We start from the raw sequence: 18,070 nt of genomic DNA, 5'->3' as shown, positions 1-18,070 counted from the left end.
TTATTTTTATTTCAGAAAATATGAAGATAATAAGCATAATAAGAAGAAACTCTGTAATACCTTGGAACCTCAGATGACCTTGATTTCTAACCACATCTTCAGAAATTGTAATAATGAAAATATGTAATTATATAGAAGAGGAGAAAACAATGAACAAACTAGTGGACTTAGAAGTATTAAACTATCTCTTATGTCCAGAAAAATTACAACGTTTACTATGGTGTTTGTGCCCTTACTATTACAGTTTAATTTGAAAATAGTAAAAGCAGGGAAGTTTTTAAAAGTGAAGAAATGTATTTTGTTGACTTAGTAATGCTAACACATAATTTCAATAAATAGCTAAAAGTTCAGAAACTTGCTGTTGTCATTGAGAGGTTCCGTGTGAACTGGTATATACTCTCATCCATTTTGTTAAGACATCTAAAGAAATAGTGCAAATTTAAGCAAGTCTGGGTCTGGCAGTACAGCCACAATATCTTCTTGTCTTTTTAATAAACACATTTAAAACTATAAACTTACCCCTAAGTGCCATTTGAGCTGATTACCAAACATCTCGATATGTACGTATTCTGATCATCATTCAGTTTTAAAGATTTCATACTTTCTCTTATTATTGCCTTCTTAACTCATGGGTTATTAGGGAATTTGTATGTGTTTGTTTTCCCAAATATATTGGTTCTTGCCACCTTTTATTGTTGATTTATCATTTAATTACATGGTTGTTAGAGAACTTTGCGTGATAAAATTTGAGAATTGTTATGAATTCTTATGTTTCATGTGAATTTGAAAAGAATGTATAGTCTCTGTATGTCCCTTTAAAATATGTTGCATTCATTTGATTTTACAAATATTAGTTTTGTGCTTTAAAAATATCTTCTTAAAATATTCCTATTTACTGGATGCAGGGCTGTCTGACATCAGGCTTTTTAATATACTTACGTCTTTTAAATCTTCACTAATTTTTGTCTGCCTGATCCATCAGTTTCTTATAGAAATCTATTAAAGCCTGCTAGTCTTCTTGTCATTCTATTGAGTTTGACTTTATTTATTTTGAGAATTAATCCGAGATATTTCTTCTTTCTTATCCTTCAATCAGATATGAAAATCTTAATTCATACTGTTGTATTATCCTTGAGTGCCAGAATGTCACACATTTACCTCCGAATGAATTGTATCACATACTACTATATAAAGAGAATATGGAAGATAAACTGTTCATGTGTCCATTTTATTCTCTCCTTTTAAATGAAAAGAAGTTATATGTCAACTATATCTCAAAAAAGCTGGCAGGGGGAGGAAAAAAGACATTATATATGTATGTTACAAAAAGTTTAAATTTGACAAATTTTGAACTTTTAAAATTGTCTGAGAGCATATTCAGGTTTATATGAAAAAATAAAACTAAGTCCAGTTACAGCATTTCTTGAAAAGATGGCAACATTCCTTGAAAAGCTACTTATTTTGAGTTTGCAGCCCACCATCCAACTCTGGAACAAAATACCTGGAGGGTTGGGACCACACAGCGGAATAGTATTAAAAGACACTGTCCAGTATACGCTGAATATTATGAAAAGCTGAGATGATTCCAAGGGAGTGCTGCTTTGGCACTCAGAAAGAGGCATTTGAACTCTGACCAAAATGCCCTGAGAGTGGCAGATGCTAGAAGGCAAAAGGTGAAAGAAGTTAAAAGACAGCATTAAAGATTCAGTCTGATAAAGCTGTCCTAAATGAAATGAATCCAAGATAAGAGAGTTTTGGTGGCCAGCACAAAGCATTTCTGGAAAATGTTCCTAATGTAGCCAGGAGAGATGCCCCCACCTTCCATCCCCATCCTTACTGCTCCCAAATGCTTGGTGTTCAGAGGGTCTCACTCACTACCCATGTCTCTGGTCTGAGGTGTATGAGGAAGCGGAGATTTGGAGAACTCCCCCACCTTCTGGTATACTGCCAAGCAAATAGTGCTCATTGGTTGGTTTGGGCATTTGTTTTATAGCATTCTTACTCATTTTGCTATTTTAAAATCAATTTTATTCACTCATATATATGAAGGCAAATGATTAAGCCCCTGAAACAATATAGCAGGTCAGTTTATAGAAACCACATTCAGACCAGATTCTACAGAAATCTTTTTTCCTTAGACACTACTTTTGAAGTGAATAGAAGCTCTGCAAATATTGGAGACATGATAAGTGAAATTCTCTCTGTTGCCAAAATGTCTCTCAAATATTGAGACAAGCCACCAACATCTGCACTATTTACTATTGAAGTAAATGGTAACATAGTAATATTACCACTAGCCATGGTGGTCTAGTGGTTAAGATTCTGCACTCTCACCATTGCGGCCTGGGTTCATTTTCCAGTCAAGGAACCACACCACACCACCCATCTGTCAGCTGTCACACTGTGGTGGCTGCGTGTTGCTGAAAGCTATGCCACGGGCATTTGAAATACCGCAGGGTCACCCACAGTGGACAGGTTTCAGCAGAGCTTTCAGACTAAGAAGAAGGACCTGGCCACCCACTTCTGAAAAAACTGGCCCTGAAAACTCTTTTAATAGCAGCAGAGCATGAAGAGCATTGTCTGATATAGCCCAGGAAGGTGGATGGCACAAAAAGACCAAGCATGGTTCCACTCTGCTATACACAGGATCGCTGGGAGTCAGAATTGACTCAACAGCACTAACAACAACATTGCCAATAGTAGCAGTAACAGTATGTGTGGCTACACTCTTATGTAGAGGGAAAAGAGATACCTTCTTCTGACAGGTGTGCAAAAATATCTTGCAGTTTTCTGTATACTCTTATATGGACCTTCCAGAACCGTGTGGCAGAATTGCAACAATTATGAGAAGTAGAGAAAGTTATTGAGAAATAACAAAAAAGCACCAGGCCCAGACAATTGCACAGGGGAACGAAATTAAAATTCTAGAAATCAGATAGTCCAATGTTTTAAAATTGTTTCAGAGTATAGCAAATAATGAAAAATTTACAAATTAATGATGCAAGTATAACATAAATATCCAATCCTGATAATGATAGCACAAAAAACAAAACCAGACCTTTATCATTTGTGAGGATTGATGCAAGAATCCTAAATGGGATATTAGAAATAGATTCCCAAGCCACATCAAGAAAACAACACACCATGACCTGGTTTTTAACACCAGGGGAATAAACATCTGGTTAGGATTCTTACTAATAGGTCTAAGAAGAAAAACCATGATTACCTCCACAGTTATTGGAAAAGCCTTTGAAAAAACTCAGCACCTATTTCCTATCAAAGCATTGCAGAAAATTACAATGAATGGATACTTCCTTAACATGATAAAATTAAGGTGGCCAGATGAAATACACATATGAAAAATGCATCTACTAAAAATTATTTGTTTATACGAAATTAGAATCTCATCAGGCATCATGTATTTTAATCTGCTAAATCTGGCAATCACAGATAAAATTTACATGCCTCAATCCTATAGATGGCTCTTATTTAATGGTTAAACACTAGAGGCATTTCCATTAAGGACAAGAACAATGCAAATGATCCCCACTATCCCCATGACTGTTACATTGTTCTGGCAATGTTAGCCAATGAAATTAGATAAGAAAAAACAATTACAGGCATAAAAGAAGCTCTGAATAACCAGGTATTAAAACATTTTTTAATGCCTCTATAATCAAAACAGTGCGGTACTTTACTTTGTACTAGCACTTGAGCAAACAAGTTGACAAAATAGAATAGAAAGTCTAGAAATACACCAAAGTACATATGGATATTTAGTAAATGATGACAGCAGTATCTTAAATCACTGGGAAAAGATGGATATTTTAATAAATGATATTGGGACAACTTGATAGCCATTTGGAGAAATATAAAATTTACATGCTACTCAAGAATAAGCTCCAAATGAATCAGAAATATAAATTAAACTGAAATTTTGCAAGTACTAAAAGAATATATACGGGAACCTCTCTGAAATCTGGGAATAGGGAAAGGCATTCTAACTATGACACAAAATCTGGATACAATAAAAAGAAAAAGTAGATTGACGCGTGGTCACAAAAAATAAAATAAAATTTTGTATGGCAAAAACACATTTTATGCAAGTTTAAAGATAAAGGGATAATATCTCTATCATATAAAGAAATTTATTAAGTTTGGAAAGGACATAATTGTACAGAAAAATGGGCAAAAGTCATGAACAATTCACAAATTAAAAAATTGCCCTTATATATGGAAAGTTACTCAGTCTCACTTATAAGTACAAATTAAAACTACACAGAGATATCCTAAACTGCCCCATCATGAGGTTGGCAAAAATCCATAAGCTTGACAGTGCATTCTCTTGCTGACGTTATGCAGAAATAAACACTCTCATACACTGTTTGTGGGAATACAAAATGATACAACTCTTTTGGGTGGGATTTGGTAATATATAAGAAAACTATATAGCATTTAAAACCACAGTAAGATATTATTGATTGGCCTCTAGCAAGACTAAAAGACTGACCATACAAGTGATGGGGAAGATGTGGTGCAAAGTGAACTCCCATACATTGCTGGGGGGAATGGAAAACAGCCACTTTGGAAAACAGCTCAGCATTTTCTTAATCAAACGTATGCCTACCATACATCCCAGCCATCCCACTCCTAGTTGTTCAAGACAAATGAAAGTATATGTCTACCCAAAGACTTGTACATGAATGCCCTTAGCATCTTTATTTGTAACAGCCAAAAACTTGAAACAACCCAAATATCCATTAACAGGTGAATGCATAAACAGTTTCATATCTGTATAGTGGAACCGTACTCAGCAATAAAAAAGAACAAACTATCAATGTCTACAAATATAGAAATGGATCTGAAAATAACTATAGTGACTGATAGAAGCTAGACCAAAATAAGTACATGCAATATAATTCCATTTATAGAAAAGTCTAGAAAATGCAATCTAATCAATAATGTCAGAGAATTCAAGTCTGTGGTTGCTTAGGAATGGGGGACAAGGAAACTTTTAGAGGTAAATGATGTGTTCATTATTTGTTTTGGTGTTTCTTGAGTGTATGCATACATCAAAAGTCATCAAAATGCATGCCAAATATACCTAAACAACCCTGTAGAAAAATGACAGGGCCATGTCAAAAGGACACAGGAGCTAGCATGAAGAGACTCCGAATGTGCAAACCTGGGACAATTTGGGCACCAGAATAACTAAGCATAGTAATGGATTATAACTCACTGACTAAAATAAAGAAGTCATGATTCTATACTAATGATAGATAGATTCAGTGGATGGTGGATGGACGGATAGATGGATGGATGGACAAGAAGCAAAAGCTTTTTCTTATAGAATGTTGCCTAATAGATACAGAAAGAAGATGGAGTTAAAAACTCACTATTTCAATCATCATAGTAAAATTGCTCCAGGCAAAAATGGATCAATGGGTGCTAAGTCTCAGGGTGGAAGAAGAGGGAGAGTAAAGTTTGATGAAGAATAGGACATTTACATAGTCTCAAATTGTCTTCACACAGATTACTTATTAATTAAAAATGGAAGAATAGTAACTATACAGTAGAGAAAGCAGGAAACACCTTAAACAAGTGTTTAAAATTAACATCACCAAAAAGAGGCAAATGGATATGTGTCTCAGGTATATTACTCTGAAAAGGTCACAAATCACTTACAATGCATTTGTGATGGTTAATTTTATGTGTCAACTTGACTGAGCTAAGGAATGACCAGAGAGCTGGTAAAACATTATTTAGGAGTGTTTCTGTGAGGATGTTTCTAGAAGAGATTGACATTTGATTCAATAAACTGAGTAAAGAAGATCTGCCCTCACCAATGTGGGCAGACATCATCCAAACTGTTGAAGGCCCAAATAGAACAAAAGGCAAATTCTTGCTCTCCCTTCTTGAGCTGGGACGTCCATCTTATCCTGCCCTCGGACATTGGAGCTCCTGGTTTTGGAGCCTTTGAACTCCAGGACTTACACCTATGGGCCCCCTGGTTCTCAGGCATTTGGGCTCAGAGTGAACTACACTACTGGTTTTTCTGGTTCTCCAGCTTGCAGACAGCAGATTGTGGGAATTTTCAGCCTCCATAACCACGTGAGCCAATTACTATAATAAATCTGTTCTTATAGATATCTCTATATATATCCTATTGTTTCTGTTTCTATGGAGAACCTTGGCTAATATAATATTCTAGCCAAAAATTCATAACTTACATCTAATCACAAATAAATACAGGACAAATCCATGTTGAAGGACATTCTTTCAAATAACTGGCTTGTATACTAATACTAATAAATATTAACATCGTGAAAAGCAAGGAAATATGAGGCACAATTTCAGATTAAAGGAGACTAGAGACACGACAACTACATGCAATGTTTCGCACGAGATTATATCTTGTACTGTAAAAATGCTGTGAAGAACATTATTAGGACAATTGAAGAAATCAGAGTATCGTCTATAGATTAAGATATTATATCAATGTTAAATTCCCTGAAGTAGATCACTATACTGTGGTTATGTGAGAGAATATCCTTGTTCTTAGGAAATATATGCTGAATTATTAAGTAGTAAAAGGGCATGATGAAGGCAACCTATTCTCAAATGGTTCAGAGAAAGATAGATAGACAGATGATAAGAAAAAAGAGATAAAGAAAATGTGGCAATGTGTTAAAAATTAGCAACTACTTTGGGCAAAGGATATACAGGATTTCTTTACACTGTTCTCCTAACTTTTCTGTATATTTGAAAGTATTTCCAAATCAAAAATAAAAAGCAACAAGATCAACAACAACAAAAAACCTTGGGGATATAATTGAAGACTCCTCTCCCCTTACTCTTTGACAAGGACCTCAGTCTAAGTTCATTTACCGTCAAATTTACGTCTCACTTTATCAAACATGGAACTAGTTATTAGGGAAAAAAGTGTTCTAGAAAAGATAAATGACTCTGTTAGGATAGGCTAGTTTATGTTGCAGTAACTTATAGCCCCAATATTTCAGTGGCTTACAACCTCAAAAATGTATTTCTTGCTCACAATACCAGGTCAGCGAGAAGGCTCCACTGATCAGGTCACACAAGGACCCGGTTGACAGGGGCTGTATCTCGGCATGTGCTTCCATGATCACCGTGCAGGAGAAAGGACAGTCAGAGACAAGCACCAACAATTAAATGCTTCCACCTGGAACTGACACCCATCACATCTGTTCATATTTTATTGGTTAAAGTAAGTTGTGGTCATCCCTAAATTCAAACAGGCAGGAGTGCAATCCTGCCATGTGCCCAGAAGATAACTACCAAAAAAAATTATTCTTGAAATTATTTTGACTATTTACATTGCCTTTATAGACACAAAACTTAAAGTGAAAAGAGGAGAAGTTAGAAGGAAAGAGAGTGAAAGAAAGCACCATTGCTTTCCCCTGGCCCCCCAGATCACCACCTCCTTTGTCACTACCACTATTTGGTGTATTTCTGTCATGTCAGTATGCTTGATGCAACATCCCTTCATCCTGCTTAGACATCCCAACAATGTTTATCTTTTTTCCTGGAGCCTGAAGCTTTGGAACCACAGCCAGTTACCTGTAGCCACATGCAGATCAGGCAAGCTGACTCATCTTGGGACTTCAGAAGGATACTCGTGTCTTGACAGTCACATTGCACCTACAAATGATACCACTCAACATATGTCATATTGTGGCCAGTTGTTAGTGCCATTGAGTCGGTTCTGACTCCTAATGACCCTGTGTACAGCAGAGTCGAACCCTGGCGGGTCTTTTTGTGCCATCCTCTCACCTTCTGGTGCTATATCAGACCATGCTTGCTGCTATTCATAGGAAGTGGGTGGGTGGCCAGATCCTTCTTCCTAGTCTGTCTTAGTCTGGAAGCTCTACTGAAACCTCTCTGTCATGGGTGACCCTGCTGGTATTTGAAATACTGGTGGCATAGCTTTCAGCATCACATCACGATGTAGCCACCACGGGTGTGACAACGGACAGATAGGTGGTGTGGTTCCCTGAACAGAAAACGAAATTGGGCCGTGGTGGTGAGATCATCAAATCTTAACCACTAGACCACCAGGGCTGGCCATTGTGGCCAGTTATCTTTCAAAAATTACAGTTGATCCTGTCACTTTTCTGCTTGAAATAATTTGATGGCCCTATGTGAATAATAAAGTTTAAATTCCGTTTCTTGACATTTAAATTCCTTGATAAACTGGGCCCAATATACCATTCCAGAATCATTTTCTACTATTCCTTCCCATGAACTCTATTTCTAACTAAAATGGACTATTTTCCATTCTCAGGACACCTCTTGCTCTCACCATGATACTAAGAATGCCCATTTCCTTTGCCTTCATGGCACGGGCCCAGTTGCACTACTTTGATGAAGCTTTCTTTGATTTAGGAAGAATGAGTGGCAACATACTCTATGCTCCCATAGCGTTTTGTCCATGCTCCTATGATCTAATTTATCATATATTACAAGTATTTGATTATATATCTATTTCTCTAACCATATTATTAGCTAGTTGAAAGCAGGGCTCATATAGTCGTCATCTTCACATCCCCCAAATTTTCACACACAGCTTAGCACAGGGAAGATAAATGCTCAACAAATGTTTGATGAGACTTCCAGTAAGAAGTACTGTACAGGAAAGCACTTGAGTTTAACATTCTGAATTCCTATTAAAATTGTCATTAAAATAGACAGGTATCCTCCTAAAACAACATTCCAAACTGAGAATAAGAATTAAGTGTATATTAGAACTTGGAGTTTTAACAAATTTTCACATCAATAGGTCAGGGTAACGGCCCATTTAGCTCAAATTCCCCATTTCAAAATTTTTAGTTTTCAGCTTCTCCATTGCTGACCTTGAATGGATCCTTCAGAAATCCTTCTCTAGCAAGTCAAGGATATTTGTTATGGGCCACAGAATTAAGTTGAATAATAGAAGTTGGAAAGACCGAAGAAAGAGATTAAGAGGATATATTGTTACATAGTACCCCAAATAAAATTTTTTTAAACCAATAAAATTAAATACTATCTAAACATGCTTCGGAAGGTGATAGTGTCAAAAATCTAGAAACAGTCACTTTATTACTGATGCAATGTGAAAAATATTCAGTGATATTGACATTGTAGGGGAGGAAGACAACTCCTCTGCCCTCTAGGTACTTCTGGCTGGTGTAAGAATTAAATTGATATGAGACAGAATAACAGGAGAAAGTCAAACAAAACTTTATAACATGTATACAAGGGAGAAACCCAGGAAAGCTGAGTAACTCACCAGAATGGCCAAAGCCTGTCACCTTAAATATCATCTTCAGCTAAAGACAAAAGAGGATATTGGTGATAGTGGTTTGGGTCTTCAAAGGTGAGGAAGGCAATTTTCATGGAGATGGAAACGCACGCAAATGGGCAAACTACAGACAATGTGACCTGAGAAACGCGTTTTACGGGACACTATAGTTAGCTTTCCGTATTAGCTCCTTCCTGGAACAGGGCGTCTATCTTAAATCTTTTAGGCAGTTAGGGTGAAGGTCAAAGTTTCTTTCAGTCTTTGTGTCATTAAATATAATCAAGGCAAAGAGACATTTAGGGTGGCCAACTCTGATCCCCCACAACATCTAGCCAATAACATATTGTGTGGGCGTAGGGGCATTAGCTGGCATGCCCCTTTAAAAACCATGTGTCCTTGAGGTGACACTCACGATGACAACAGTCCTGGACTTGGCCAACCCAGTTGCTTTTTTGTGGGAGGTTATCACCAAGACCCTCCCGGTCTGAGGAAACATAGGGGTCCTCCGGGGGAGCTCTGGTCCTTGCAATGCAGATCATACAGAGATGATCCCCCTTGGCAAACATGCGGGCTTTGTTTCTCTCCTGCTTCAGCGAGCTTCTCTCAAGGGGCGGTAGCGGGTGCACGCTGCTGTCCAGCCGGCCGCCACTGGACCTTCCCTGTAAGTAACTCCCAATAAACCCATATGTCTCATTCGCTGTCTCCGGATCTTTTCTTTAGTCTCTCAGCAAGCTATCCCACGCTGCTCACTCAGTTGGGCGTGTGGCAGAAAGGTGGGGAGCGCCATCAATCCTCTAATCTGAGACTCTTTAACAGGGGTATCACAAGTCAATTAAATATTTTAGTCTTCCAATAAAATGGAAATCATGATTATACCAAAGTCAAAGTCAAGATTTACTTTAAAATATAAAGTAGTACAAGACCCATGACCCAACATTTACCGGGCAAAGAAGCTTGTAATTCAACACTACGCTTATGCTGCATTTTTATTTTTAGTGTGTTGGTTTAAACTACAGGCTCTGAGAGGGATAGGCCTGGATTTGAACCCTATTTCTACCATTTCCTAGTCAAAGACTCAGCATGTAATTATTTTCAGTTTTTTCATCTGGGTTGTTGTGAGGTTAAATGAGATCGCGACTGTCAAACCCTAGACTACAGTGAACACAATAAATGTGAGCAATTCTTAACAGTATTTCGAAAAGAAAACAATGTATTTATTAGGTTACCATTTAATATACCTATATTTATCACACACACAGCCACACATAATAGGAAGCCTCCTCGCTGACCAGAGTGACCTCTCATCTCTGAGCATCCAGAACTCTAGGAAAGGCCTGGGGTCCTAACTGTATGCTGTTCAAAAATGTGATTTCTATAAAATTCAGGACTCAATTACACGCAACAGGAGGCAGAACGCCCCTGTTCTCAGAGAGGGCAAGCGCTCCATCAGAGGGAACAGTTTTGGGACTGATAACCAGGAATTCCTTCCCTGGTACCCACGAGCGGGGTTCGCTCTCCGACTGGCCGGCGGGGGCGGCGCGGCGCGCGGCCCGGGGACGCGCCTCACAGCGCGCGGGCAGGCGGGCGGCCGGCGGCTGCCCTAGCTCAGGCTCGCGGGGCTGCGCCCCCCGGCGGCCGTTGAGCCCCTCGGTTCAGGTGCGCGCGGCCCGCGCCTCCGGCCTCCGCCTCCTCCTCGCCTGCGGCGGCACGCGCATGCGCGGTTAGCAGTCGCTGCTAGGCGGCCGCCGGCGGGATTGGTCTGGGGAGACTCAGGGACCAAGTGGCAGCGGCTCGGACATCTGAGCTGCCACTGCCGAAAACGGGTTCACAAGACAGGTGCGTGGGCAGAAGGCCACTTTCCGCTGCCCTTTGCACTCGGGCAGGGGGAAGGAATCGGAGTCATTTCTCCTTATCCCGGGGCGGGGGTTCCTGGGCCGCACCCCTTTCTTTGGCGACCCGCCAGGCTGAACCGGTTGGGGCCAGGGGAGGGAGTGGATGTTGAGTTTGGGATGGGGGTGCAGCGAGCGAGGTTCTTGGGCGGGCTCTGCCGGCCTCGGGAGAAGGAAGGCCAGTCCCGGGTGGTGGGAGTTGATGCCACCTCAGAGCCATTGGGTCCTCCAGAACTGCTGTGTGCACCTGCTGCGCTGGGGCTGGGGCGGGCTCGGGAAGGCCAGGTACCCTCGCCAGCCCGGGCTGCCCCTGATGACTTAAGGGGTCCCAGGGAGGCGAGTCCGTTATTCCAGCGGTTGGCATTTCAGCCCCGTTCCAAGCTCGAGCCCCGGTGCGCGCTCGCGAGGCGTGTAGAGGGGCCCAGGGCGCGTCTGGGCACTGCTCATCCCAGCGGTTACTTCTCACAAAAACGCGAACAAAACTAAAATAGGCTCAGCTTACGCAATCCCCGCTTCTCTAAAGGCGAAGGGACCCAACCCTCACAGCGATGGTGGCCTGTGACTCCTGGCTACTCCCTGGATGCGCTGCTTGGAGCGCGGTGTGCGTCGCTGGGGAGGGAGCGAGAGGGCTGGGTTGAAACCAATGAAACCGTAATTAGTAGAGACTCATTATCGCCTACAGCCTGTTTACGATCAATCAGTCACTTGAGCTAAATTTGTTTATAGCATCTGCCCAGGCGACAAGGAAGAGGCGTTTGCTTGGGATTTAAAAGCAAATGCAGCAAAGCTCAGAGGTGGGATAGAGAAGGTAAACAGAACGGCCATGGGAAGAAGTCTCAAATTAGAAGAGAGTTAATTTATATTGAAACTGTTTGATGCATAAAAGCCATCAAAACCCTGATCAAGTCTTATGATTTTGCTTGTTCTGAAATTTTTACATTATTGGTCATTTAATCACTCTAGATAGTCCTCCTTTTGGTCATTGTAAGTTTGACCTCTTTTCAGTTTATAATTTTGCCTTCACATCTAATAGGTTTGATCTTCCAATCATATTTAGACCCTATCTCTAAATTCTTAGAACAAGATAATTTATATTCTTTCTTTATCTAGTTGATAAAGTTATTTACTGTGTTTGAATGATGTAAGGATGTTGATGGATCTGTAGAAATTGAACAGCGCTGTAAATTAGCCTTAGTGCTTGTTTTCAGTACCTAATGTTTTTAGTGCTCTTAATTAGAAAGCTGGAATTGTCAACTTTAATGGACTAGTTTAGATAATCTAGTTTAACCGTGTCACTTGACAAATGAAAAAACAGGCCCAGAGCAGTTTTAACCCCTTTCCTTTTCAATTAATAGGACTAGAAACTTGGTGTGATGGTGCCAAGTTCAGTATACTTTCTATTATATCATTCTGTAGTTGAGTTCCTGAAGCTGCGTGCAATTGAAACTTTAAATAAGAGTGATTTTCAAACACGACTTTTGAGGCATACCAGTGTTGAGTCCTCCGTCAGCCATTAAAACTGAAGAGCAGAAAAGCATCTCAGTTATAAGAAATAGCATATAGAACAGCATGAATGTGTTAAATAGGTGAGTGTTGCAGGGCGTAAAAGAAATGAGTCTTAAAAGGGTAGATTTTGTGCTGAGAACTGCAGAGAACTATTGAACATTTTATAAACAGTAGATTAAGACTCGTTTTTTAGAGAACTCATGCTAGAGAGAAGGTGGAGGATGTATTTGGAGATTGACAAGACAGGAGGTGAAGAGGCAAAGTGGGGATTTACTAATACTTTTCAGAAATGATGGGTTCCTAAATTGAGACTGTGGCATGGGGATAGAAAGGGACATTTAAGAAATACCCAACTGCATTTAGTTACCAATAACATAGGGGGTTAGCGAGAAAGAATAGTCTTAAGATAATGGCAAAGTAACTTGACTGATTCGGTTCACTGGATGCGGAGTTAATGGGAGAAGGGAATTGAGATAGAGAAACAGGTTTGGGAGGAAAGACCAAGTTCAAATGAATGGAGGCTTCGGGACATCCTTGAAGATGTGTAGTGATCTGCAACTAAAGTGTGACATCTGAGCTGTGGATGAGACTTGCGAGTCCTTAGCTACCTTTCATAGGTAGAAGCCAAGAGTATATGTAATGTAAGCAGAGAGCCTGGGGACAGAACCCTCAGGAACAGCACCCTCAGGAACAGCAACATTTACGAAAGATTAGAGAAAGTGCCCAAGCAGGAGGTAGAGAAAAGAGAATCAAGAATCAGGAATGGTACCACAGAAACCAAGAGAGGAGAGGACTCCAAGAAGGAAGCAGTCAGCACGGTCAGGAGGAGGAGTAGGCAATAGGACTGTATTTATTGCACTTGTCAACTAAGAATTGGTTGGTAGGAACATTTCAAAGAAGCTAGAATTGAGTACAGGAATTAAAAAAGTATTAGTTTTTCATTGCTGCCATAACAAATTACCACAAACCTGGCAGCTTAAAGCAACACAAATTTATTTTCCCACAGTTCTGTAGGTCAGAAGTCTGACACGGGTCTCGCCGAGCTAACATCAAGGTGTTGGCAGGGCATCATTTCTTACTAGAAGCTCTGGGGAGATTCTGCTTCTTGCTCATTCAGGTTTGTGGCAGAATGCAGTCCCTTGTGGTTGTAGGACTGAGGTTCCTGTTTCCTTGTTGACTGTCGGCTGAGAACTGTTTTCAGCTTTAGAGACCACCCACATTCCTTGGCTCCTGGCTCCTTTCCCCCGTGTTCAAGGTCCCTATGGCCGTTGGAGTCTCTCTCACTCTGCAAGTCTCTTCTGCCCATCTCTCACTGACTTCTTGCACTTTTAAGGGCCCATATGATTATATTGGACCCACCTGGATAATCCAAGCTACTCTCCCTATTTTACCCTCAACTAATTAGCAATCTTAATTCTATCTGCAAAGCCCTTTTTGCTATGTGAGGTAACATTCACAGGACCCAAGGATTAGGGTGTGAACATTTTTGGGGGTTCATTATTCTGTCTGCCATAGAAGTTGGAAGTATTAACAGTTAATGAAGATGTTCCCTCTAGAAGCTTTTGTTAAGGAAAGGAGATACCCAGAGACACTTATATTATCTAGCATGTGATAATTATAATTCCAATAGTAAGCCATACTGTTTCTCCTTGAGCTTTTTAACTGAAAAATGCAAGTATCTTCTTAAATATCCTGAAATTTGTGTATACACTCTGTAAAATTTTAGTGTCATAGAAATATAAGGTAATACCATGAAGTTGTTAATTTTGTATTTTTATGTAGCCTTAAGCTGCTTTAAAATCTTTGCTGGAAAGATTTTAAAGGCCATTTAACCAATTAACTATATGTGCATAAAATATAATTTGGAAACACATCAAAATGTGGCTTTTAAAATATAAAACCTCACAGAAACTGGAATGTATGTCTAAAGGGTGGACCATAATAAGGAAATATTTAACCTTGTATTATATTTTATAGGCCTAGAACTTTAATGCCATTTAGTGAGGATTAAATCATTAAACTCTCTGACCTTAGAGCCTTAATGAAAGGAATGTAGAGCTTGAAACTAGACCTAACTTTGAGTCTTACCTCTTCTCCTTCTCCTAGTAGCATTCGTATTCTTGGGTAAGTTACTTATCTCCCTGAGCCTCACTTTCCTTATTTATAATGGGATACTAATACCGTCACCTGAAGAGTTCTGTAAAGATTGGAATTAATATGCTTGAAACACTGTAAGTGCTCAAAAATAGCACTTCTTATTCTCCTCACTCTGCTCTTGCCCTTTCAGTTCCTTTATCACAGGCTGCTTCCTTTGTCCTTAGCCTCGGGAAATCAATCCTTTCTGTCCTTTGCATCTGGCTTTAGGTGCAACTTCCTCAAGGAGGCTTTCTCTGACCCTCTCCCGACCGTGTAGATTCAGTTCCCCAATTACCAACTGTTACAACTTCTTTACTTTTCTGTAAAACTTACTCTAGTTTACATGGTATACCCAGATTATTTAACACCTTCTTTCCACTCTGGACTGTAAGCTCTTTGAGATCAGGGGCCATGTATGTTTTGCTCGTTACTGTAAATTCAGTGTCTGACATGATGCCTGGCACATAATTGACAATCATAAATATGTGTTAAAGAAATTCGTGAATGATGAATTTTATTATCTACTGGCTAGCCTTCCCTGAATTTCTGGAAACATTAGCCATCACAAAATTAATAAATCTCTGATGCAACTTATTCTGAATCGTGCTAGTTTCTTCTGTGAGAAAGTAGCTACATTTCAAATGAGGGCTTGAGACTTCTTTGGAAGAAGGCTGCCTCTTTAAGATGCCACTATTACCTTCCTCTCCACATCACTTGTGATCCTTCAAAGTGAATTTTCTGTGTGCTGTGTAGCCAGATAATTCCAATAATACCCTCTAATTTTGGTGAAAATTTGTCCAGTTTTACTTTTGTGATGTGGTAACACAAAACTTTTTAATCTAATTTTTCTGTTTACTCTCTTTTATAGTAAATTATGAACTGAGTTGTTAGAGTGCAGCATGGCTATATCAAGATTCTGAAATAATTCACAATAAGAGATGTTTCTTGGTAGATATAGAGAAGAATTTAAAAATATGATTAATCTCCCCATATTAGATCATAAAACTTCAAACTTTCTAGACCATTATCTTCTTTCTCTATAGAAATGCTTTTGCTGTGTTTAGTTTTAATAATGTTCTAAAAAACTTTCAAGGGCCAATGTTAGAAGCATTGACGTAACTATTTCTCACTCATAAAACCACAGTGAAAGACATCTATTACATGAGGATTTAGTCCATATATTTTTCTAGGAGTTAAATTGTAGAAAAGGACTTTTCCCTCTGAGGAATCTGTAGACTTTTATGGACAGTAGAAACTCCCTCATTTTTTTTCTGGTCATCCCCTAATTGCCTAGAAACCCTTTTGCTAAATGTATCACTGCAACAACAAACTCATTCCAGTTGATTGCCTAGTAACATCTATTTCTCTCCCCAGTGTAGCCATTTTTTCCACTGTCATCTATGTCTTCATTCATTCATTCTATAAGCATATCTCTCTTCCTATTCTCATGCACCAGCACACTTTGGGGGCACTGTGAATACAGAAATGAGAGAGAATTCCACCCCTTGGCGAGCTTATATTTTTGTCTGTTTTGTGTTTTGCAAGTTGCTTCAAACTATTCTTTTGGAACTATGTGGTGATAGAATAAACCCTAAATAAATAAGTAAAGTTTTCATTATAATGTTTATATAAAGATTATTTTGAAAATGATGCTATTTAATCAATTTTAACTGTAGTATGTAGCTATGATTTTAAAACCCAGGACAGATTTAGTTCATTCTTTCTATCGTTAGTAAAGCCAAATGCTAGTCCTGTATGCAGGATTTCAGCCCTTGTCATTTCACTAATCTCAGACCTTCAGAAGTTTCTCTCTTTTGTATCATCAGATTCAAACTCCTTGGAATGCTTTTAGCACTTTGTTGCCTAAACCGCCTTAAGTTGTATTTTCAACTATTATTTCTCCCGTTACGGTTCTTGTCCCACTTTTTGCTGTATTTCTTGAGGTATTTTAATTGTTTCTAGGTCCTTCTAATTTAGGAAAAAATACTTAGTTTTGTTTAACAGTATGTGTTAGTTAAGTTAATGCTCAAATAGAAGATAAAAAATTCTCAGAGGCCTAACAGCGTTTCTAGTTGCTGGTGCTCCTCAGGAGTAGATGGCTGTGATGGTTAAGTGTGTGTCAACTTGACTGAACCACAGGGTGACCAGATATTTGGTCACACATTATGCTGGGTGTGTCTGTGAGGATGTCTTTGGATAAGATTAACATTTGAATGGTTGGACCACATAGAGCAGATTGCCCTCCCAATGTGGGTGGGCTTCGTCCAATCAGTTGAATAGAATAAAGAGGCTGACGCTCCAGTGAGGAAGGGGGAACTCCTCCTGCCTGACTAGTTGATCTGGGCCTTCAGTCTTTTCCTGCCTTTGGACCCAAACTGAAACACTGACTCTTCTTGGGTCTTGAGCCTAATGGCTTTCAGACTGGAACTTATACCATGGCTCTCCTGTCTCTCAGGCCTTCAGACTCAGACCGGAGCTATATCATTGGCTTTCCTGGTCAAACCTGACTCCCGTTCACCTGAATCACACCTAACTCCAAGGACAATATAGTCTGGTCCTGTCCCCTGGAAAAGGAGGAAATATCTTGTTGATCAGCCAGCAATCTCTCCCACGCTTTACAAGGAATGTTGGGTATCCTGTGATTGTCTTTTCCTTTAGTGTTCTAGCTACCTTTGATGGGGCATTGAGCATTAGTTCAATAGCAGTAAATGAACTGTGCTTTGTAATTTGTGATTTGGAGCTGGCAGTGGAGATTCAATAGGACTTTTAGGTGGTATTAGTGAATTTTTTTGACGTAAATCAGACTGCTTGGTCTTGGTTTCAGAGATTGGGGAGAATGGTATCTTATACTTGGCCAGAGTTACTTATACTTCAGTTTGTTATTGAACCAGCCCAGAAGCACCACAGAGAACATACGTGAGATCAAAGATACATGCAAATGGATATATTTCTCCGGTGCCTCCCTTCTTCCTCATGAAGGCACGAATGGTGTTTTGTGATTTCAGCAACCTGTGTGAAGTGAGGAATACACATGAAGCGTAGGACCCTGGGCTTGCTACCTTTTACACATTTGTAAGGAAGGAAGGAGGTAGTATCAGCACTAAATGTTCTACTTTGTGCCTTATAAACTCTTGCCGCACTAAAATTGCATAACTTAGGATGACTATAAAGATCAATAAGGAAATAGAGGACTTGAACTAGACTATAGATCAACTGGACCTAA

At 39.5% G+C, this 18,070-nt stretch overlaps 2 protein-coding genes across 2 annotated transcripts in view; both read left to right on the top strand.

Moving 5' to 3' along the window:
* MGAT4D (MGAT4 family member D) overlaps positions 1-1,208 on the top strand; it is a 64,461-nt gene extending 63,253 nt beyond the window's left edge. Inside the window, exon 10 of the mRNA XM_070504782.1 lies at positions 16-1,208. Within this exon, the coding sequence (XP_070360883.1) occupies positions 16-24 (9 nt within the window). The 3' untranslated portion in view covers positions 25-1,208. The remainder of the gene's footprint in view (positions 1-15) is intronic.
* Positions 1,209-10,863: 9,655 nt separating this feature from the next.
* The window catches only part of CLGN (calmegin), a 43,436-nt gene continuing 36,229 nt past the window's right edge, over positions 10,864-18,070 (top strand). Inside the window, exon 1 of the mRNA XM_014853528.3 lies at positions 10,864-11,152. The gene's annotated coding sequence lies outside the window, so the exon portion shown is untranslated. The remainder of the gene's footprint in view (positions 11,153-18,070) is intronic.

This window comes from Equus asinus, chromosome 3 (genome assembly GCF_041296235.1).
Source record: "Equus asinus isolate D_3611 breed Donkey chromosome 3, EquAss-T2T_v2, whole genome shotgun sequence".
Taxonomy (NCBI): domain Eukaryota; kingdom Metazoa; phylum Chordata; class Mammalia; order Perissodactyla; family Equidae; genus Equus; species Equus asinus.
Note: the sequence above shows the minus strand (reverse complement) of the source record. Positions and strands in the feature narration are given on the sequence as shown.